This window comes from Simochromis diagramma, unplaced genomic scaffold (assembly GCF_900408965.1).
Source record: "Simochromis diagramma unplaced genomic scaffold, fSimDia1.1 OVJJ01000603.1, whole genome shotgun sequence".
Classification (NCBI taxonomy): Eukaryota; Metazoa; Chordata; class Actinopteri; order Cichliformes; family Cichlidae; genus Simochromis; species Simochromis diagramma.
In genome coordinates, this window is record NW_024387414.1 from 19,306,276 (window position 1) to 19,328,947 (window position 22,672).

General features: G+C 38.7%; 3 protein-coding genes across 6 annotated transcripts in view; 2 read left to right on the plus strand and 1 right to left on the minus strand.

Moving 5' to 3' along the window:
- mrvi1 (murine retrovirus integration site 1 homolog) overlaps positions 1-6,287 on the plus strand; it is a 32,751-nt gene extending 26,464 nt beyond the window's left edge. For all 3 annotated transcript variants that reach the window (XM_040010824.1, XM_040010825.1, XM_040010827.1), the window contains 5 exons: positions 652-783; positions 2,137-2,198; positions 2,830-2,940; positions 3,066-3,194; positions 4,644-6,287. In XM_040010824.1, the coding sequence (XP_039866758.1) occupies positions 652-783; positions 2,137-2,198; positions 2,830-2,940; positions 3,066-3,194; positions 4,644-4,806 (597 nt within the window). In that variant the 3' untranslated portion in view covers positions 4,807-6,287. The remainder of the gene's footprint in view (positions 1-651; positions 784-2,136; positions 2,199-2,829; positions 2,941-3,065; positions 3,195-4,643) is intronic.
- Positions 6,288-7,653: 1,366 nt separating this feature from the next.
- On the plus strand, positions 7,654-9,491 carry lyve1a (lymphatic vessel endothelial hyaluronic receptor 1a). The gene is made up of 6 exons (XM_040010832.1): positions 7,654-7,815; positions 7,916-8,099; positions 8,185-8,324; positions 8,733-8,912; positions 9,019-9,091; positions 9,194-9,491. The coding sequence occupies exons 1-6, from the start codon at positions 7,728-7,730 to the stop codon at positions 9,336-9,338; spliced, it is 810 nt and encodes a 269-aa protein (XP_039866766.1). The 5' UTR covers positions 7,654-7,727; the 3' UTR covers positions 9,339-9,491.
- Positions 9,002-21,144, minus strand: LOC120720938 (AMP deaminase 3-like). 2 transcript variants are annotated; one of them, XM_040010829.1, is made up of 15 exons: positions 21,072-21,144; positions 15,723-15,945; positions 15,029-15,203; positions 14,430-14,595; positions 14,111-14,330; positions 13,878-14,007; positions 13,160-13,354; positions 12,891-13,022; positions 12,635-12,798; positions 12,429-12,555; positions 11,747-11,910; positions 10,890-11,010; positions 10,515-10,688; positions 10,255-10,365; positions 9,002-10,133 (listed from the first exon to the last, which is right to left on the minus strand). In XM_040010829.1, the coding sequence occupies exons 1-15, from the start codon at positions 21,127-21,129 to the stop codon at positions 9,957-9,959; spliced, it is 2,337 nt and encodes a 778-aa protein (XP_039866763.1). In that variant the 5' UTR covers positions 21,130-21,144; the 3' UTR covers positions 9,002-9,956. The 2 variants fall into 2 exon arrangements, with proteins under 2 accessions (XP_039866763.1, XP_039866762.1); XM_040010828.1 differs by lacking the exon at positions 21,072-21,144 and adding an exon at positions 16,085-16,180.
- Between the last annotated feature and the right edge of the window lie 1,528 nt (positions 21,145-22,672).

Here is a 22,672-nt window from a genome sequence, read left to right on the forward strand (position 1 = left end):
GCTGATTGTCATGGTTATTTTTCACAGTAGCTGTTTAAAAATATAAAAGTAAATCTGTACAGGTTGGTAGTTATCAACAGTGTCCACAGATCCAAAATTCTATTTAAGCAAGTTTCACAACTTGGGGGCCACAAATTCAAAAGCACAGTCACCTTTTGCCTTTTGTCATTAACTTCTTCTGACGCATCACCAACAGGATCAGCTGAGCTCAGAGAGCTAGTAGTTAGATATGGTTCCATACAGAAGTTCACTATTATACGGAGGCATCTGACCATGAAGAGCTCTAAAAGTGATCTGAAGAATCTTAAATTGAACCCTAAACAACAATAAATAAAATAAAATAAAGAGACTAGACGAGGATAATGGTCTTAACCTCCTCGCCGCTATAAATTATGTCCCCATCGGCGCCTCTAGGGACCATGATTCCTATTCACTGACCAGTCCAAAGGGTCAGAGATAAATCCGTCCGCCAAAGTGGGTGGCAAGTATGACCATACTGTCATGCTGCGAGCACACCTAAAAATGTCTCACCTTCCCCCGTTTTTACAGTTTTTTTCTGTTTCGTTTTTCTTTACAAAAAAGAAAAGTTATAGTGACTCTGTTTTTGTAAAACACAGTGCTGCATGTTTTGTCTTCTTTTCACCCGACCAGGTGCCTCGACGCAGGGTGAGCGTAGCGGTGGTGCCAAAGTTTAATCTTCTTAACATCCCGGGTCAGACCCCGGCCACAGCTGGCCAAGGCTCCAACGCAGGACCCACAACTGGTGCTGCTCTTCCTGTCCTGGTAGGTCTTCCTGTCCTGATGAGAAATGATGGGAAATGATGTATTAAGCATTTAGTACAATGACACCCACGCTCACAGATAAACTGCTGAGTTAAAGTTTCTCAGCAGGTGGGCAACATATTCATCTCTTGTAAGATAAAATACTTCCACTCAAGTATTTCTGCAAATGTAGCTGGCATTTTTACAGACACAAACAGTTTTTAAAAGGAAAAAGTACTTTTTTAAAACTTTTTTTATGTGTCGTATGTGACAGATTGCTTGATACAAACAAATGTTTTTCTCTTTGATTCTCAGAGCGGTCCTCAGTAGCACATTGAAATAAAACTGTGGAGTTTCTGAATGAGTTCCTGCTAAAATAGTTCATCTTTATAAGAAACATATTAGCACCAAATATCTGGCATATAGAAGATTACTTCTATAGAAGTTTACTTTACTTTAGCAGGGTCACTCGAGGTGTTTGACCATCGACATGAGTCAAAACTGGTACAATAAAGTCCATAAAGTATCAGACTGTCTGTCTCATATTAAAGCAATGATTACTGATCAGAGGACCCTGCGTGCAAAGTGGAGTTTGCATCTTCCTTCCTGGGTTCTCTCCAGGTACTCTGCTTATCCAATACAAGGTTCCAGGTGCTGCTGGACACTATGCAAGGTATCACTGGGCATCTCAGGATAGCGAATTCAAAATTAGTTTCTGAACAAGTAGAGCTTGATCCTATAAATAACTCATCACTTCAATCTATGTCATCAATGAGTTCTCCGGGTTTACCAGAAGTGAACGTAGCTAGAAAAACCTTCATTTCCTTTGGGAAAGTCAAGGAAAGGCTAGATCTGTCCTGGCTTAGCAGTCAGTCAAATCTGGTTCCATAAACAAGTTGTGACATTCTTCTGGCACAGTGAAGGGAACCTGGCTGGACACTTGAATCCCCTCGAGGGACAATCACTAAAAACAATGTCAGCTCAAGAAATTCGAGGCAGTCCTCACAACACAGTTTTAGTCAGATTTGTTTTGCTGTCCTTGGTTAAAACTGTTGTATCACTCTGTCATTTTTCTTTTTTCTTTTTCTTTTTTTTGAGATAATTCACATCTGTTGAGTGTGTACAAAATTCAAAATACACAGACCATAGCACAAAAACAAGGGTTATGTAACTGTGCCAAAAACCTTCTGAAATGTGAAATTAGTATTTCTCCAAGAGGAACTGAAAAATCAAAAATAGATAATAAAGTTTATAAAGGCCCGACATGTTAAAGCATATGCTCATCCAGAGAAGTAAAGCCAATTGTAGCAAATACTGTTTTGTTATTAAGATTTAGATTCGGGTTACGATTTTTTTTAACACTTTTCTCCTCAGTGTGAAGCAAATGACGTGAAAGGCACCACCTCCACAGAGGCTGCACAACCAGGAACAGAATGGTATGTTTCTTGTATTAATATTGTTACACGTGCACACACACATACATGGCTGCATGTAAGTCACGTGCCACTGCTTAATTTTCAAGGTCATTCCTCAGTCCTCTCACCCCTGAACTTCTAATCATTTTTATCAAAAGCGCTCAGATGGGACTTCAGCTTGTTTTTGTGACCTTCAGGATGTTTTTAAAGTGCAGAAACAATTCCAGTGAGGTAAAAATAAACCTGAAAGCATTAAAATAAAAGCTAGAGTTGAGGGATATGCTATTACGGGACTGCTATCCAGTAATCTAAACATTTATGAAAGAGTTTGACGAAGTCCAGGCACAAGGCTCCAATCATATTGTAGTTATAAAGTCAGCCTGAGTAGAGCTCTCTCAGTGTCTGGGCTAGATGTTCTTTAAGGACAATCGCAATAACAAATGTGCAAAGTGCAATCACAGTTTTTCGTTTGTACTCATCGTTCTTGTGATGGTGGGATGTGCATCCCACTCGGCCTGCGCTGCGTCTCATCTGTTATACGACCGGGCCGCAGTATTGTGATGGAACCTGACTGTAACAGTGTTTTGTTACATCTGCTGTGATCGTCATGGTGTCCAAGGCTAATTGTTCTTTCCTATCTGAAACAATGCAGTGGAAAGAGTGTGTCGGAGCAGGAAAATGAGCCAGCCAAGCCTTCAGTAAACCTGGAGGAGCTCCGAGCCGAGATCAAGGCAAATATCGAAGAGGAGGCCTATCAAAAAGGGTGAGGCCCTCTCTTCTGCTTTTTAGTGTAGACAAGCGGACAGTGTGATGACACAGTTGTTTATCAGAAATCATTTCAGTTGTGTGTCCCAATTTCACTTGTAAATGTGAATATTTCAAACGCAGCTACCAAGATGGACTGAAGCAAGGCAAGGCGCTTCAGGAAGAAAAACGTGAAGACGAAAGTGCTGCGGACAAATTGCTGGAAACAAAAAATAAGGACGAAGAGAGCGGAGAGAGGCTTAAGAACAGCAGGTGAACTCACTCTGTCATGTTAGAAAAGGAAATATAAATTGTGTATTTATGCTCTCTCTGTCCACCATTTATCTCTGATAGTATTGATATAAGCACAACAAATTATTTGTGCTCTTTTTGTAAATAATTCATGGTCAGTGGAAGATGAATCTCTTTATTACACACAAAATGTTACATTTTATTGAAAATACATAAAAAAAATTATAACAACACCACAAACCCATTTTTAAAATCACAAAGAGTGAGTTTATATCTACAGTACTCTGCAAAAGTCTTTAGCCACACCTCATTTCTCTCATGAGTTGCTGTGGGGATGGTAGACTTTATTACAGACCCACATGCAAGACGCTGAGACAGAATAACATAAGGTGAGCTTTTAATGCTGACAGCTACCAAGGTTTAAAAAGTCTGGAAAGTATCCAAGATGACGTATTAAGATGAGGAAAGCAAACATTCAGGGAACAATAGAAAGCACAAGGAAAGACCAGCACTAGGTAAGACACCTGCTAAGGACAACTCAACGAAAGTTAAGGGGAAATGGAGACAATAACTACAAGAAGTAATGAGGGAAGTGGAAACAGCTGGGAAATACAGCTGGAACTAATTAGAAATAACGCACCAAGGGAAGTAGAATTACACACAAAGCACAAGAGATGAAAGACCACCAAGATAAAACAGGAAAACACCTAACATAGAGACAGAGACTTAACAGTAAGATGCAGCAAACACAAGGGGCCAGGATAACTGAAACAATGAACTGAGTACAAACAATGTCCATGAACAGAACCTAGATTACTAAACTAAAACTAAAAAGGCATAAAAATAAGGAAACCACCCCAGAAAGTGCTGAAAGTATAACACATAAAAAAACAGAAAAGATTAATAAGTCCAAGCACAAAACACTCAGTGATTTGTGCAGTGATTTATGGAAGCATTTGCAAACATATGTGAAAATAGAGCATAAAAGATAACATAACGTACATGGATCAACTCAGGTCGTGTGTCAGGTCTTTGTTAATTTGCTATGTGTTGGCTTTTTTATGCTTGAATGATTCATTTGTCAAAACAAGAAAAAGAAAGAAAATAGTCAGGTACAAGGACTGGACTGAAAATGAGTGAAAACGCAGCCAATGTCTGGCAACTTTTGCTCAAGACCACTTTAAAAAATTACAGGAAAAAGCTCAAGACCTTTGCACAGTTTGCAAAGGTTGCACAGCTGCATATAACTTTTACATGCGTATCGCTAAATTAATCTTGTGGGATTAAAAGTGAGAGTAAAATTAGCCTCCACAGCCATTATTTCAACAAATATATACGGTCTTTTTCCCTGTCTTGTTATAGTTTAGATAATGTCTGTAATTTAAAGAAACTTCTGTAGTTCCTCCATAATGAGCACTTTCCCCTGCCCAATATTTTGTCACCTGCTATATGAACTTATTATCTTTGCAGGAGGATGGAGGAAGTCCTGGCTGTTGTAGGCGAGTTCTGCCCCAAGGTATCCACGAGTCGGCGGCTTCTATGGCTCACTTTGACGCTGTTTGTGGCTGTGTGTGTGGTGTTCAGTATTTATTCATTCTTCAGTGACTATTACAACCGACACGAGGACACATAAGGGAAGAGGAACTTTGTGTGAGACACTGATTGAGATCTTTGGACTGGGTGTAAGAGTGCAACGAAAGAACCCGCTAAACAGAATAACAGAGACCTCATACATCACGTCTCTGCCAGTTTACCATATCATCAGACACACTTGAATCAAATGACCCCGATGCTCAAGGGTCAGAGACATTTTGGGAGGCTTTATGGCTCTTGAGGCCTTCTTCATGGTCAGCAGAGATAAGTTATAATCTTGCTTGAAATGGAAAGTTGAAAGGATGTTTGCTGCAGCAAAAGATAAGATGATTCTGTTTAGGGACCAATTATATTGTGTGCTGAAATAGATATTTAATTAAATTAGATCTTGTAATTATACATTCTGGTTCTGGTACTTTGAATGCTGAATATGGCACTTTTTCATTAAATGCCACAGTAGAAACATTGTATATTTATCTACACAATAGAATCTCTCAGGTTTGATAGATAATGAAGTCCCTGAGAGACTTTTAATACATATTTAAAGAAAAAAATTTTATCTGTTGTTTTTTCTATTAAAAAAATGTTTCAAATGTAAGCACATTCCACAGCAGTTCTTCAAGTGCAATACTCAGCTCATGGTTCTCATTTGTGCCATGTTTGATTGTTACTTCAGAGCACTGAGAGATTTTTTTTTCTTGTAAACGAGCACTGTTTAGACTTCATGATTCCTTTTCTGTCTTTGCACATGTGTGCCGCCTGTGCTGTCCGTTCTCTGTTCATTTTATGGTCTGTCACCTCTCCTTTAAATAAAAAGTGCCTGAAATATTTTCTCTAGTCATTTCAGTAGCGACAAATATTCGTTGCTATGAAAACTAAGTACTGCCAATGATTCAGTAGCTTGTAAAACCACCTTTAGCAGCAATAACTTGAAGTGTCAGAATTTTGGCCCATTCTTCTTTGTTGATCCATTTCATCGAGTTTGGGGGGCATTTATTCCTGCACAGATGTTTTAAAGTCGCACCACAGCATTTCCATTGAGTTGAGGTCTGCTGTATTTGATTCTCACCAAACACCAAACATGGAGCTGTGCATTAAGACCAAATATCTCCACTCTGTTTCAGAATAATCTGATATCCCCATATTGGTGTTGTTCCTGGATCATCATAATCAATGCTGGTCCAGGGTCAACATTGCAAGTATCCAATCACATTGTTATGCTATAGTTTTGGAATGCAGGGGAAAAAAACCTGCCAATGTCCACAAAATTTTTATAAAAGGGGGCAGTTAGGGTCAGAGTTATGGTTGGGGGTTAGAATGTAATAGTCGATAAAGTTAAGGGGCTATAGTTATGGTTACAGGGTCTGCGTTAGGTGTGTGGTGTGATGGTGTGTATCCACACTGCAAAACTAGACCATGCTTTGTTCAGATGCAACTGTGCAAACAGAGGCCATGCTGCACAGGAATACACAGGCAACATCAAATACTGCAAAGACATATTTTACTTGCACATACAAGATTTAAAAAAAAAAAAAATCACCTTCCTTTATGGGCTTCATATATATGGAGTTTAGAGAAAAAGAGTTTATTATTCACAATATATAAAATAGCCCTCTCAAGTCTGTGCGGCAACAATTCAGACTGAGCCGGCAGAGGCGAGAGGCAGCGTCACGTAGCTGGACTGTAATTAATTTATGTCTTGACTGTTTATCTGGCATAAAAAATAACACTTAAATTTTTTTTACAAGAATGAAACAAACACTGTCAGTTGAAATGTGCTATTATCTGAGTGAACATAAACAACTTCTGGCTATAGTGTCCTAACTGGTAACTTAGGATACTTTTGCTGGAAAAATGTCTAAATTCTCTCACCAAGACCTGTTGGGAAATTCTATTGTGTTCCCATTTGAAAGTCTCATAGTCTAATTTAGTTTAATTCTATAACAACTTTAAGGATATGCAAACCCCACTCTTAGAGAGGTGATATGTACGATGAGCATTCTTGCTCTAATCCAGAGTGTCACCTCACATCTGTCAAAAACCCTGCTGCATCTTCGTCAGCAGGCTCTGCGTCATTTCCTGCCATCGGGGCTTGCGGAGAAATGTTTTTGTGGAAATGGGAGGCCGCGTGCCAAAGGCTCATCTGAGGAGACCAAAGATAATAAGCGCACACATGACGGAGAATTTCCCAGAGAGAGGAAATCATCAGGACAGAAGAGAATCTCTTCTCGAGTGTATTACATCATGGTTTTCAGAAACTTTCACAACTCTACTGCAAATCCCACCTTTTGTGCTTTCACTTTATCCTTTTAATATATTGTTTGTACAGAATCATGGAATAGAATAGAATTACTATATACAGACTCTTTATTTTCATCACACAAAAAGTACAACAAAACTGTACGCAATTCTATTCAGTGCAAAGAGAGTAAGCTAACTATTTTAATAAACTTTCTTTTTCGATGTAATAAGATTCAAAAGAGAATTCTAATAAGTAAATGTGAGTGTTTATATAATATATATATATATATATATATATATATATATATATATATATATATATATATATATATATATATATTTGTGCCTGTAAAAATACTGGTTGCAGTTGAACCTGAAAACATAACTTATTTATTGAAGTTTAACAACATTTCACATTAAAAATGCTGAATGGGAACACGTGTGCACTGCTTTTCCCCTTCTACTGAATTTCTGCAGATTAGTGTTTTTGATGTATTACTTATCGTCTCCTGAGCCCTGCTCCCAGAACATAGGATGACTCTTGATCTGACCCATGTGCACTACTTCCTTCTTCCTTTTCCGTTATTCTCTGGCAGTGACAGAGTCCACACATCCCAGTGAGCATGATCACCTCTATTTAACCGTGCCTTTTGGCTCAGAGACATAAACCTTGCAGCAGCAGTGATACCCGGCATTCATCTGTCTTTACTCTGACCAGTCATGAACATCATCTGGCTTTGCCTCCCAGCAGCGCTGCTCGTTACTTCAGCCTTGTCTGTTCAAATGACTGACATAAGGAACCTCAGAGGTAAGTTATTTCACATATTTTCTAATATGTACAAATATATATATATATATATAAATTATTGTACTACCATATATAGTAAATATAAATATGCTTTTTCCAGTTTCCCCAGGATTCAATCAAAGTATTGCAGGAGTAATGCTGGTCACGTCTTTAAATGAGCTCAACCAGCCTGAGTATGCTTTCAATGCCAGTGAAGCTCGCAGGCTCTGCTGGTCCCTTGGACTGGACATTGCTTCAAAAGCACAAGTACAGAAAGCTCTTTCTAGAGGTTTAGAAACATGCAGGTGAGACCAAAGTGAGAAAAAAAATCACCTCAGTATCACCTCTGAGTAATATAACGAGGAGCACCTAATGTAATATTTTGTTCAGGTTTGGATGGATTGATGAACACTTCGCAGTCATTCCCCGCATCCACCCAATTCCCAGCTGCGGCAGGAATAAGAGCGGCTTGGTGCCCTGGCGAGCCAGCGTAAAACAAAAGTTTGATGTGTTTTGCTTCAACGAGACAGGTGAGTAACTTTGCACCTGCATTTTACTTATGAAGAGACAAAAGATATTTAAAAAGTGATTGTGCATGCTGTTCACTGCTTACTGTTATTCAAAGAATAAAACAGGTCTGCTGTATAGTCGATGTAAATAAGGATACATTAGTATTAATGAATACTCTTAACACAAACTTTGATGCTTTATTGTATTTGCATTGGATTTTAATTTGTATTCAGCAGCATTTTAGTATATTCCACATAACTAGGATGGGAAAAAAACCATTGGAGAGCATTTTTATCGAAGGTTTTTCAAATACATACAATACACTCCTAACACTTTCCAAAACATAATCATCATTTCAAACAGGAGGAAGTACAAAAGAAAAGAAAAAATAATCAGAATTGTTTGAAAATCGTTTAATCTTTGCACAGATGCAGCGATACAACAGATGGATGAAGTAACTGACAGTCCTTTGAAGAGCACACATGGCGTGGGTCACACACACCACACCACAACACCACCATCCACATCTTCCTCCTCGACTCCTGAAACGCTCGACAGTGAGATAGAACCAGCCCGCTTTGCCAGCAGCTCACAAAGCTTTACTGCAGGTATGGGACTCGTAATCTGAACTCTGTCACAGTCAGTTAGCACAGCACAAGACTAATAGACAGGCAAAGGCCTCGTTATCAACAGTGTGTATGTTTCATATTTTAGGAAAAGCTGTGCTCATCTTCTGCTCCTGTGCGCTTCTTCTGCTTATAACAATCATCCTGGCATACCTCAAATTGTAAGTGCTTTTTTTTTTTTAAATAATACATAGAACACAAGGAAGTTTCTCTTGGTGCATATTATTACATCTTTTTCCTGTCCATCTGTTAATAAAAAACAGAAGACATTGCTCTCAGAAGTCAGACGTGAAAGAGCAGAAAGAGTACATCCAGACAGAAGAGTGGATCTGTGTGAAGACCCCTACAGAAACCAAGAAAGCTGCTGAGGAAGATGAGAGGATAGAAGTGGGCGACGACGCACAATAAACGTTATTCTGATGAGAAACTGTTTGTGATCCTCGATTTGTGTTAAATTAAGAGACAGAATGGCTGTAACATGATTTCTTTTTGTATTCTGTTAAATGGTGCATTTTAGCCACTGGAGGGCAATGTTTGTAATAAAATGATTTTAAATACTCATACGGGTTTGGTGTTCTACACAACAAAAACTCACAATAACAGCTTTTCTGCAGGTTTACCCACTTCTTAAATCCACATTATTCTAGTTTTTACTCTTCAGTATCTCTCAAGCTTTTTTAAAAGTCACCGAAGCTTGTTTTAAGCTAACTGTTTGTTTGTTCTCTCATTGGTAACTCTTCTAATGTCTGATATGGGCTGTGAAAAGTTTCTATGAGATCTTGTGGGCTTCCACAGCTTTGCCTTTGAATACTTGAACATCGTCCCTTACAATTCAATTTTAGAAAACCCAGCTGCTATTAATTTGCAATTAGTTAAGTATTGCTCTTTTAGTTTTAGTTTTATTGAAGTTTTTATTCCATCACAGCCAGCCAGAGGCACTTTTTACAAAATAAATAAATAAATAAAGGTAAATGTAGATATCTTAGAGTGCAACATGCTTCGATTCTGTCAAATGTGAGGTCCTCTTTACTCGCTGTGGGAATTCATAGATTCAGCCTTCACTGCATCAACAATGAAGCTGAGTTCATTGCACAGCGTTTCGTGTCTGTAGGCCATCCGGACCTGGGCGACGTTGGTCTTACGGATATCGTTTCCTTCGGGTCCATCTTTCAGATAGTTCTCTCCCAGGAAGTGCATCTTATCCTTGCAAAAGTAATCACAACAGTAGGTGGAAGAAAGGATGATTAGATCTTGTGTGAGTTGACCAATACCTGCTAAGACAGAATTTATGTTGTCTTTTTTCAAATGAAGGATGTGACCACACCTGGTGAGAAAACCCACTCTGCAGCACACTGTTCCTGGCTATTTCACACACATCACAGGTGCTGAACTTCCACAGCTGAGCTGCTATGGCGTACTCCTCCATCAGTGGTTCCTCAGAGGATACACAAATAGCAGATAAGCTTTATTCAGACTACAGAAATGAATCAAAATAACAAATACTGTATTAGTTAGGCAAACAATGATTTTGGATCACTGAATGATGACCTGAAAACACAGTTTCCTGTAGATTTTTTTTTTTACCTTGGTGTAGTGGAACAGCATGGGATCATCTGTGGACAGGGACACACACAGACCTTTGTGCAGGAAGTCTTTCAGCGGGCTTTTGGAGTATTCCAGGAACAGGCCATTGTTGCTGAGTGGAGACATTGCAATTGGTACCTGGGCTAGGTAGTACAGGTACTGCAGCACTGGGCTCTGTAGGAAGTTTGACAGAGGTGCTGCTCGTGAACGTGAAAGATGGGAAAACACACAAATGTACACACTGTCATTGTGTGTTTTATCTTAATGCTGAGTGAGTTGGAGTCTGTACTATAGCGGTGACCTTTGGGATATTCTGCAGTTCATAAGCAATGCTTTGTGGTTTACTGGTTTATAACTCGGGACAGTCGTGAGTACCTTCCTCAGGTTGAGTCCATGTGAGATGTTGTCAGCAGTGAGAAAGGCAGAGACCAGATGAGTGAGTGATCCAGCTTCTCCACAGTGGGGACGGAACTGGAAGGTGTTTAGTCCACACTCTCTATACAAGACGCAGAAGAGTATAATAAGCAACTATGTCATCACATAACAGCATTTAATCATCGTCATCACACCGAGTGCCGATCAGCTTTAAGCATCAAGTAGTTCAGAACTGGCTTTCCTGTAATTTATTAGTCACTCTTCCACTGACAGTTATACAAAGTGACAGAATAAACTGTCTTTTGAGGGCTGGACACACACTGCTAGGTCAGGGTCTAACATGTCCTACATCCATGTCAAGTCTTGCTTCATCTATGTGTTTACGAAAGAAAAAAGGATGTATTCTTATTGTCACACAAAGGAGTTGTCAGTTATTCGGCAGGGCAGATACCTCTTACGCCTTCTGTGCGTTTCCAAAATTAGAATAGTAAAAAAATGAATCAGCTTTTATTTTTTATGGTCTTCACTGCTGGTACAACCTTTCTGAACATCTGAGATAAAACATTTAAATTGGGGCTTAAAGCATGTCTGCAACTTCATCTTAACCTTAATTTCTTGTCTGTGTTTCCCCATCTAAAGATTAATCATTACAGGGTAGAGTAATACAGCTTTATATCATGATATACACATATAGTTGACATGTTTTAACTGTCTTTGCATTTTTCTCTCTTTCTGTGCAGAACTCTGAATTACCTTGGGTTTCATATACTTATATTGAGTCACCCATTTAGCAGACATCAAGTAAATTCAATCTGCCTGCTTCTGATACTTCACCGTACCTGGGGAATGATACTCACTTTCTGAGGTTGTTGAGGACTATGATGTTTGCGTACATGTGGAAGATGTAGTAGCTGTATGGAGGATTTTCAACTGAAGTCCACTGTTCTGGTTTTGGGCTCCTGAAGGAGAACATGTGATCGCTGTGTTTGGACTCATCGTCCACGCTGTCAAAGCCGGACACCTGCATCCACAAAAACAGTCATTTTCTGCTGGGATTTTTTTAATGAAGCCCGGCAGGTATTAATATTAAATGGTTATTAGTCATTTGTTTCCACAAATGTTACCAATCAACAGTCAGTTATTTTTATATTGTGCAATATATAGACAGACGTATTGGGCCACCTGCAGGTTACACCCACAGGAGCTTATACACCTGTGGCAATGGGACTAAAAACACCTGTACTTCAATATTAAGTAGTGGAACACAATACCTTTGCCCATACAGTGTATTTCTGAACAATTTTGCATTTTATGAAGCCAGTTTATATTATAAAGACATGTTTTCATATTGATGCGTCATTATATTTTCATTGCCCTAATGGGTGCATCTGCTTACCACTACAGTATAGTCTGCTATATCACCCAACTATTATTACACTGCACATAAATGCATCATTTGAAGACATGAAGTACATCTTTTTGTGCAAAACTGATCCTCATAATATTTGCTGAGATCTGTTTTGGTACAACAAATCTTACATATTTGAGGAAAATGTGAAGTTCTTTGTGCTTCTGTGGGTTGACTGTGGCCTCAAACAAAGGAAGGAATATATTCTCCAGCATCTTGGCAAAATTGGGTATCAGCTTCTTTAGCTTGAAAATATCACTGCAACATAAAAGTATATTTTAGATTTCACAAAATGCATTTACATTAAAAGCCTGCATTTTAAGCATGAAGCACTTACTATATTCTGGGCACTTGAATCATCCACCTTATGTTTGGAGAGTATAATTTGTGGTCAATAAACCACTTGGACAGACTGTACCACTCGTCAGGAGACCTTCCGTAGATGGACAGGCGTGGCTCTACATGCTGATACTTGCTCTCCTCCAGGCCACGGGCCACTTCCTAAAAAAAAATGGTGAGAGGAAGAGTGCATCAAGTTTTCTCTGCATCACTCCATCTTGAAATTGATGAAATGCTACACATGATGATAGTACCTTTATGATGCAAGCAAAATACTCTCCATTAACAACATTGTCAGTTTTCAGGAAGATTTCGCGAAGCTCACTGGCTCCCACTGGGTTATACTTCGCATTGAACTTATCAAAGCGGTGGAAGGTTTGTCTCCCCTGTAAATGTAATAAATCATAAAGTGTGATTCAGAATCCCAGAATGATGCAAGCAGCAGAAAGACAAAATCTGAAATTCTTAAATATATTGTCTTAATGGAATATTTGAATTCAAAAGAATAGACAATATTTCTTACAGCATGTACGTCGAGAGAGTCCACAGTAAGGTCATAGGGGTCCTTGTTGAGGTGCTGGAAAACCTCTTTGAGTGTCATTCTTTGTCCACCCTTTTCTAAAACTACACGTTCTGCATCAGTCTGATACGTCTTCTGGATGAAGGTGAGCAGATGTTTCTGAGACATGCATGCAGCTGCATGAATGTGCGTGTCCACCTGCAAGAAAGAAACAGTATGTTCAGTCTGCACGCACTAATATCCTATATTTAATCCCTCCCAGTTGGGCATGCTCAGAAGGTATTCAGGCCCAGCAATCCAAGAGGCAACTAAAACAGATGTCTGAACCACCTCAACTAGCTTTTCCTTTCCAGATGGATCTCAGAGTGGAGGTGATGCTCTGTTGTGACAAAAGGAGCAGCAGCACTGAAAATGTGCTTCAGTTTGTGCCAAAGATGCAGAACCAGCTCTTACTTTGGATAGTGTAATTGGTGAAGCTTCCCCTGAGGCTTCAGGCTCTGCCTCCTCTACAAACGACATTGCTGTCACATTGAGAAGTTCTTCAAAGTGCTTTTTGCCAAGCAATTAAATGATAACAGCTTTTGTGTTATTAAACGCTGGACACTTTAAACAAGTGCAGGTTAATCTGGGTAGTTTGCAGAGCATGCTTTAGTATCTACACTCACTTTAAAGTTCAGTCAGATGTAATGGTTGCCTCACTTCCCAGAGATGGAATACTAACCTTTCTAACATTGTAGAAATCTCTGTGAGGCACACGTTTTAATTCCTTGAGCTCAGCCATCTCATTGAGCATCTCATGGAGGTTGAATTTTGAACTCAAGAAATTTAGTCTCCTATGACAGTAGGTTTTCCTGAAAATTAAAAGTGACACTCAGTTCATTCTCTAAAAAGTGCAGAATGGATGATAACCGGTTTTTCAACCAGCATGTCTGCATAATTGTTTTGGAAACTTACGTGGGTCCATCTGCAGTCATGGCAAGCACATGACTCAGCTCTACAGCAAAGGTCTCCAAGTCTGGGTAAGGAAGGTCATGAGGCTGGTTTTGTTTGAAAGCCTCTTCATTATCATACACATAAACTATCCCATCCTTCATCTTCAGTTTATAATTTAGATCCTTGGGGATGTTGTCCATGCAGTAGGGATCCTCCCCAGCTTCTGGACATGGGCACATGTCTGGTGGTCGCAAAGGTTTTTCCATTACTTTCATATAAATTAGAACAAAGCATGTTTTTAAATGTTGTTATACATACAGCCCAGCTTCGTACATCATACCTGGAAGGACCTCATCTTCTTCGCTCCAGGTCGTGTTCTGAGCACTTCGTAGGAACTTGCTCGTCGTTCTGCAGAATCTGTTATAGGCTAGCTTTGAGTATTTCTCTCGAAGAAGCAGAGCTTTAAACAGATTTTTGGCGGCCTGATCATAGTCGTCCAGTGTGATCTGAGAGGAGGATGAGCATTAAACATAAATTCAAGTCTAATCCAACAGTAGTAACAGTGAAGGCTACACTGGATCATGGAGGGACACTGTGCAGTGACTGGCTGCTAGATTTTGAAGCAACAATGCTTTGACTGGCATCTAAATTCATCTTTTATACTTCAAAATGTAGACAGTTTTGCACTTTTAAGATTTTGAATTAATTCCTTCAGAGGGTGGCAGGAAGACATGCAGTTGTCTCTACTTCCAATAATTCGATTTTTTTGGATACTGCACACTTAAATCATGCTACATTCAATTTGAAGATATTGTCATTTCACATTTGTCTGAGTTTTTTTTTTTTTTTTTACCATTTAATATTCAAATTCAAAATGTTACATATGGGATGTATATGTATGTAACTACACCAGTTGGCACTTTCAACGAGAGTACTTACACCAGCACAGTAATCTCCACTAATAGTAACCCTCTGATAATCAGGGCAGTTTTCTTGCACAGATGAGCTGGTGGAACTGGGGGACATGAATGGTGTCACTAGGCGTGCCCAATCTGCATTGGCTGGGACTTGTAGGCAAAGTGACTTGGAACGAATCATCCTCAGGCTGTTCCTCCTGAAAAGTCAGCAACTTGATTAGCATTTGGTGCAAAGCTCACTTAAATGAACGAGTCTTTACCTAAAATCATGGTAAGATGACTCATTAAAAGGGGCCTATTATGCTCAGTTTTAACCTCACATTTATATCATTAGACTCCACAGAGCCGCTTTGCATTATTTACAGTTTGAACTTTGCACAATCTGTTTTAGTTCATCCCCCTTTACCCCCACCTTGCATTTTTATTGAAAACAAAAGATTTAAATAACAGGTGGATGTGGCTTCAGTGCTCACAGTCAGAGCTGTGTGCCTAAGGAGACTATATTACATCATACAGAATCAAGACCACAAAAGAAAAATCAAAAGGAGCAGACTGAAAACTTTAAGTCTTGGCTCATGTATATCTAACACCACATAAATAATAAGCAAAACTGAAAATATACGTCTTATAAAAGGGATTTTTGTTTTGTTTTTTATAGGATAATTTTGCTTGCATGAACAGACTGATCTGCGGTTCAGAGTCCAAGCAGGACTTACCTCTTAAGAGTCTCCTCTGACTGCTGCTCTGCCAGCTCCTTAAGCAGTTCATGGTCTTTGGCTTGCTGGAGGCCAATTGGGCAGTCCTCAGGCATCGTGAACATCGACAAGGCATTTTTGGTTTCTTCTTCTTTTAATGCCGATGCATATACTTTCTCTGCAAGCAACTGCGTCTCCTCCTCCACCTCACTCAGATTCACCTTTAGAAATTGACGAGGCATGTCTGCAAGAGACCAGAAGCCACAGTAAAATGGCCGGCGTCTGAAGTCTCTGACTGTAGAGTGCAAAGGAGGTCTGCAGTAGTTGTCAGGACGTTAAATGCTCTGACTACTGTGTGGTGTTTTGTAAACAGGGAAATCTACCTGTGCACGTGTTTGGGGACAGGGCATTCATCATCGCAGGTCCTCTCTCGCCGCAGCTGGTAGACTTTATAACTATCACTGCGCCCAACAAACGCAATAAGTTGTTTATATTATAGTTACATTATAGCCGTTAATATCCCTGCTCTTATTTGCACAGTTTTTCCTTTTTCTGTTTTTTTTTCTGTTTAATTTTTAATAACTTACTAACTGTACTGTATTTTTTTCATTATGCTGCAAATTGTTTTTTGAATCTGCGTGCTCCATCTGCCTGTCACTTTGATGCTGGAACACCCAAATTTCCCCAGTAAGGGACAATAAAGGATATTTCTATTCTATTCGGTTTCATTATCCAACTATTGCACAGCATCACCACCTAGAGAGTTCTGAGGGAACTGTTTGTTAAAATGTTAAAAGCTAAAGTTCATGTCATGCACGATGTTTTTAACACCTCTTATATAAAGGAATGTAGTCAGCGTAATGCAGTAATATTTAATATCATTATTAACTGCAGTAACATTAATTTTAAATCATCGAATTTTCACGATATTTTCTGCTCAATAGTGATTGCGGTGCAATTATAGCTTCTTCATTCATCAAGTACTTTTCTAGATATGCATGTATTTATTTATTCATGAATTATTACAAGTTATTTTATGAATAAATGTTGTATGAAAATGCTGCATTGTTGTGCTTTTAATGCCTCTTAGTATATTTTAAACTTAGGCTGAATTATCACACTCCTCCAGGATAACGTACATCCCTACAAAGTGGGTCTTAAAATTGAAAAATATGCATATATGTAAAAACACTTTCTCAGTTATATTTAGAAAAACATCTGGAAACTCGTGAACTTTGTTCAATTCAGATTAGATAACGTACTGAGACTTTATGGTACAACTTCCTCTCAAAATTGAATGAAAATGACATTTTCTTCACTTTTGTAACCAAGAATTTCAAATTAAAGAGCATTCTTTGTCTTGTATTTTTGAGAAATACAATTGTTTATATTAAGAACTCACATAAGCTATTTACAGAAATTAACACCAGTTATTTTTTGCAATGTGAAGTTTTTCTTTTTTTAATTAGTGTGCACTCAAAAATGGGACTTTAGTACACACACACACACACCTCTAGGCAAATCAGAGTGGGTCGACCTGAAGACTTGTAAAGTTACAAGTTACATAAAAATAAACTACACTATTGTGTGTACTATACTTTGATATAAATAATGAACACACCTGCATAAAATTCATTAAATCCCCACCAGACATATGTTGAAAGAATTTTGAATAACTTCCATTAGTTAAGTTAGTTCAACAACATTAACCAGATATGAAAGGAATGCAAGTCTTCTGTTAAAATAAACTCCTCTTTTTTGTCTCCTCTTTTGAATAGCAGTGATTCTCTTTTAGCTCTCATCAACACTACAACTGAAAAAAAAATCCCTTATTTTAACTACAGTATATACACGCAATCTGTTTACAGTATATCAAACCAAAAACGTGACCTAACGCACAGTGTCTTGATTATCATTGTAGTGGTGAAACAACAACAGAGAAAGACTGCGTGGTACATTGTAATCTGAGACGGCTTCTGTTCTGCCAGGGTGTTTCCAGGAAGCTCATCAATCAGGACACACAGTATCCTGAATGCATCACCATCACCGTGGGCCTTTATGGCTCTACAACAACACTTTGGAAAGAAAGACTCAAAGCCACTTGGCTGATGGGTTCATGAATCATTAAACTTCCTCTCTTGCCACACACACCTAAATAATTTAGACGAAACCCATGCTTTTGTTTCATAAAAAAAACTGTAGTTCAGTGCTTCACAACGAAGGGCAGTGAGGGTTCCCAATGAGACTTAATCTGGATAAATAAAAAAATATATATTTCTTTGTTAAACATTGATTGCAGCGCCTACCCTGTGACAAAAATGTTCTCAGAATGACTTGTTATCATTCACGAGAGATATGTTTGCCAGATTATGGGTCAATAAGTCAAGAATCACTTTTCTTTTCTTTTCTTTTTTGACTCACAGCCATTTCTTATTTTTCTCAAAGTGAAAACTGTATATTTATAGCAGAAATAACTTAAGTAAATACAGTAAGATGAGTCTTTTATACTAAAGTGTACTTAATAAAGACAAAATGAATGGTCTATGTAGTAATGATATTTAAAATGTGGTGACTGATGAATGGGGCATCCAATCCAAATCTACTGCTGAATCCTGGACATGTTAACCTGCACAAAGCCCTGAAAATAATTTTTAAACCCACCTGTTCTAAAGCACAAGGCTGGCCTGCTTACTATTTGGCTATTATGTTTAGTCTAGCACACCAAATATCCATTATAATAAGTACATTTAATCCTAACCTTTGGGTAATAATACCAACATCTACTCATTGTTTAACAAAATTTGAACTGTTTACTTTTATTTAACAAGAGATGTAGGCTTTTTTTTCTTTTTTATAAAAATATTTCAACCACTTTCAGCTGGATTTTTGGATTCTTCCCCTTTTAAACTTTTACTTGCTATTTTAATCAATTTGGATTCCTTTCAGGTTCCTGTTTCTCTTTCTTATGATTTCCTTAAGTTAACTTTCTCATTCAAAGCTGCTGTGGTCCTATACACTGACACCCATTTGGAGCTGCTGAAGCCTACAGCACTCTGTTCTGGTAAAAGCTGTATGATCCAATCATGATCATGCAATCACGGCTGTGGGGAGAATAAAAAAAATGGCGTGTGGTTTTGGAGAATTGTTACACCTATGCCTTCTATAGATAGTGAGAGCTGCTATGATGTGGTTTGGACACAGTGGCATTAACAAAAGGACAGCAGGTGGAAGCTGGAAGTGGAAGACTTAGAAGATGGTAAGATGTTTTTCAGTGGGAGGGACAGCTCAGGTAGAGCAGTCTGGAGACAAAGTTAGAGACAAGATTGAGGATGTAGTGAAGAAGGACATGCAGAGGGTTGGTGTGACAGATGATCTGCTGTAGTGACCCATAAACAGAGCAGCCAGAAGAAGATAAAGAAGAAGAAGAAGCTTACACCATAGCAACCTCACAACCATTTAACCTGTTGTGCTTACCTTCAGTGTCACTCATAGCCTTATCTGAACGTGTCGTCATCTCAAGTTGGATTCTAAAGAAGGTATGCGCAGATTCAGTGATACCTTAAGAGATGCTGTCTGGAGTTTAGGAGTCTACCATCTCTTTCTATTTAAAGGAGCCTGTGGCATCATGTTGGCAGTGCTACTAGTACTGAGAATGTGTTAAAACTGGCCGTCAACAAAGGGAGGGTTTCAGTCAAAGTCAGACATAGCCTGCTGCTCTTTTTCACTATTCTGCTTTCTGTCCATTGGGAACACATGCTCTCTGATACAAACACACAGCTGTGTGTCACCTACTGTACGGTGTGCACACACGGAAAATGGCGAGAGGAAAACAGACTCCTGCTTGTATAACCACCAGAGTCCTTTTTAGTCATTAATTCACAGTCTTATGAATGTGCTGGAAAAAACTGGACCCCTCCTGATATTTCATATTTTCATAAGTCAATATCCTCCATCACTACTCAGTAGATATTAAAACAATAGACAGACTGATCTTTTTGGCAGTACATTAAAATAATTTTCACATTATACAATTCTGATGCTGTTGCACACGTGTTTATTAGATAACAGCAATTGAAAACAGGTGTGGCACAATTTCTGAGCACCAGAAAAACCTTGTCCTCAGGTAGACAATGTTTATAGGCTAGTGACTTTAACTTCTAATGTTATGAAAGTATTTGAAAAGATCATAACTCAAAGGTTATGTAAAGAGGTTGAGCCATTTTTGGTTAAGTATCAGTTTGCTTATATCTACAATAGCATCAATATTCTATTCATTCATTTGTTTTTCTGTCAATTAAACCCATAAATGAACAGCTCGTGACAGAATGACAGATATGTTTGTTGAGAAGATTTTTGAGGTTAAATGGGTCTTTTCTTTATTATTTATTTATTCTAACATCAGCGTGCCCTTGTCTCGATTTGTGTTGATGTCATTTGATAAAACAGTTACCTGATCCAGGGTTATTTTCTCTTATGGGAGGCTTATGTAGTCAGCCTGATCCCCTGTATGAACTGTGAGTTCAAAGCAAAGATGATGATCATCTCAGTTTGCTAGGTTTTTAAAATAAAAAAGCAACAGATACATATGCATGTAATATATTCATATTATGATTAGGAGTCTATATTATATACTACACCACTGCATATTTAAATTTTTAATGGAGGCTTTACTGATTCATTGTTTTATCTTTTAAAGTAGATTGATGTTTGTTTCCTTACGTTAATAAAACTAATTGTATTTATAATTTTAAGATATTTAGCAAATTACTATGAATATGCCTGCAGCTAACTTCCACTGTACCGCTGCACTGTGATCAATCTGTCGCTTAAATTACAAATGTTTGCAATCTATCTGTGACTCCTCAGCGCAGAAAAACATTTTGTTCTAGATCGTAAGAACCTTTCAGATCGTGTGTCTGGAAACACTGGATCAAATGTCCGAGAGTGGTGTTGGTCTGCAGGCAGCATTATTAGCCGCTAATGTGAAGAGTATTATAATGGTTCTCGCACTGGACTGTGCTAATGTGGGTCTGTGCACCCTCGTATTTGTGAGTCTGATTTAAAAGCACTATAATGTGGAAACATGTATCATCTCCTACTACTTGTGTAAGACCCCTAGGAGGTTTCAGGAGGCCATTAACTGAGAACTCGCACACCTATCTCAGATTCAGCTCGCTATGTTCTGCTGTCTTTATCGTTCAAAAAAAAGTTTCTCAGACACCTCACTGCTGTGGCTGACTGAGTCCCCAAATTGGTTCTTTGTCAACGTCACATCTGACAGGGAGGCCAATGACACAAGAGAAAGCCATTAACCACATTGCAGAGAGATAGACATGAGCGAGGGGTGGGGGGGGGAAGAAAAGGACTCACTCTTCCCTAAGCTGGGATTTGAGTGCTGTTTTAAAAGAGGTGTGTCTTCTCTTCTCATCTTTCTCAGTGGCCAGGGTCTGGAAAACAGTACAGATAAAAAACAAAGCACTCAACTACTAATATCAAGCCGCTCTTCTTTCAGCAATTCTATAACACTTGTCAGATAGACTTTCCCGTAAGTCTGTGTTCTTTTTATGCAGCAGTGGTTTAGATATGGATACACATAAACTTGTTACGAGTGACAAATGATCGCATACAGTGTAACAAATCTGTATAGAATTTGTTTCTCCCCGTCAATATCTATATGACGGGGAGAAAAATGGATACAAACGTGAAGACCTAGCAGGAAAAAATAAAGTGATTTTTGCCTTTCAGTCTTTATGATGGTGGCCATCTCAGCTACTAGACTAGTATGTCAAATAAGTCCACTCACCTCTTCAGGCTCTGCTGTGTCTGAAGTGAGTTGAAACTGTGCTCAAGGTCTCTCAGAAACATCTAAGTCATGCTGTGCTCTTGTTGCTGAGAAAGTATTTGATTTCTCACCCACCAGCCAGCAGCACACATCACTCCATCCTTAACTCTTTCATGGCCAAATCTTAGTGCGAGAATATGAGCTAAAACCGAATCCTGAAGTCTGCCATTAATGGACCTTCCACAACTTTATGAGGCAGGTTAATATTATTAGTAATTGCATTCACAGCAGATCAGTATATGAATTGTTAGGTTTTCCCCCAAAATGTCTCGCTCCTTTTTTTAGAGGCAGAGATGTCCTCTTGTGGTTGATTTGTTGCACTGCAGGATATTTTGCCGAGAAGTGGCATGGCACACGCATCACATCAGCAGTTCTCAAACTTTTCATAGCATGTCTAACTTCAAGAAACTAGGGAAAAGGTGTTTACAATCCCAAACTCACTCTTTTCTCCAATCACTGATGAAAAGTGTGACCTATACCACAATTGAGAACCACTACATTAGATAAACACGTGGACCTACAAAGAAAGTAATGGTTTTCACTAAAGGGGGTATTTTTTAAAGCCTGTAATTGTGCATTGACTTAATTTGCTATAATTTCATTTTCTTAATAAATTTACATAGCATCCATCCAAAGATCATCCAAAGAGAGAGTCTTCTGGTTGTTATCATGTACGAATTTTGGCCTCAGGTTCTTGTGTTTACCTGACAGTAGTGGCAAACATTGTCCTTTTCTGCTGCTATATCCCGTCTGCTCCACGGTTTGATATGTTATCTGTTCAGAGCTGCCCTTTTGCTTACCTTCTTTGTATTGAGTGGTTGTTTGAGTTATTGCTCCCATTCTATCACCTTAACCTCCTAAAACCCAAACTCTTTCATGGCATGCATTTTTAATTTCTCTTTGCTATTGTGACTTTATAGTGTTTGACAAAACCATCCTAGGAGGTTAAACTCTCGCCGTGCATCTCTGGTACCAACAAGGTATTTTCACCCAGAGAACTGTCGCTCACTGGATATTTTCTCTTTTTCAGAACGTTCTCTGTAAATGGTTGTGTGGGAAGATCCCAGAAGATCACCAACAATCATGTTAGGTTTAAAGTCACTTTAATCACATTTCTTCCTCATTCTAA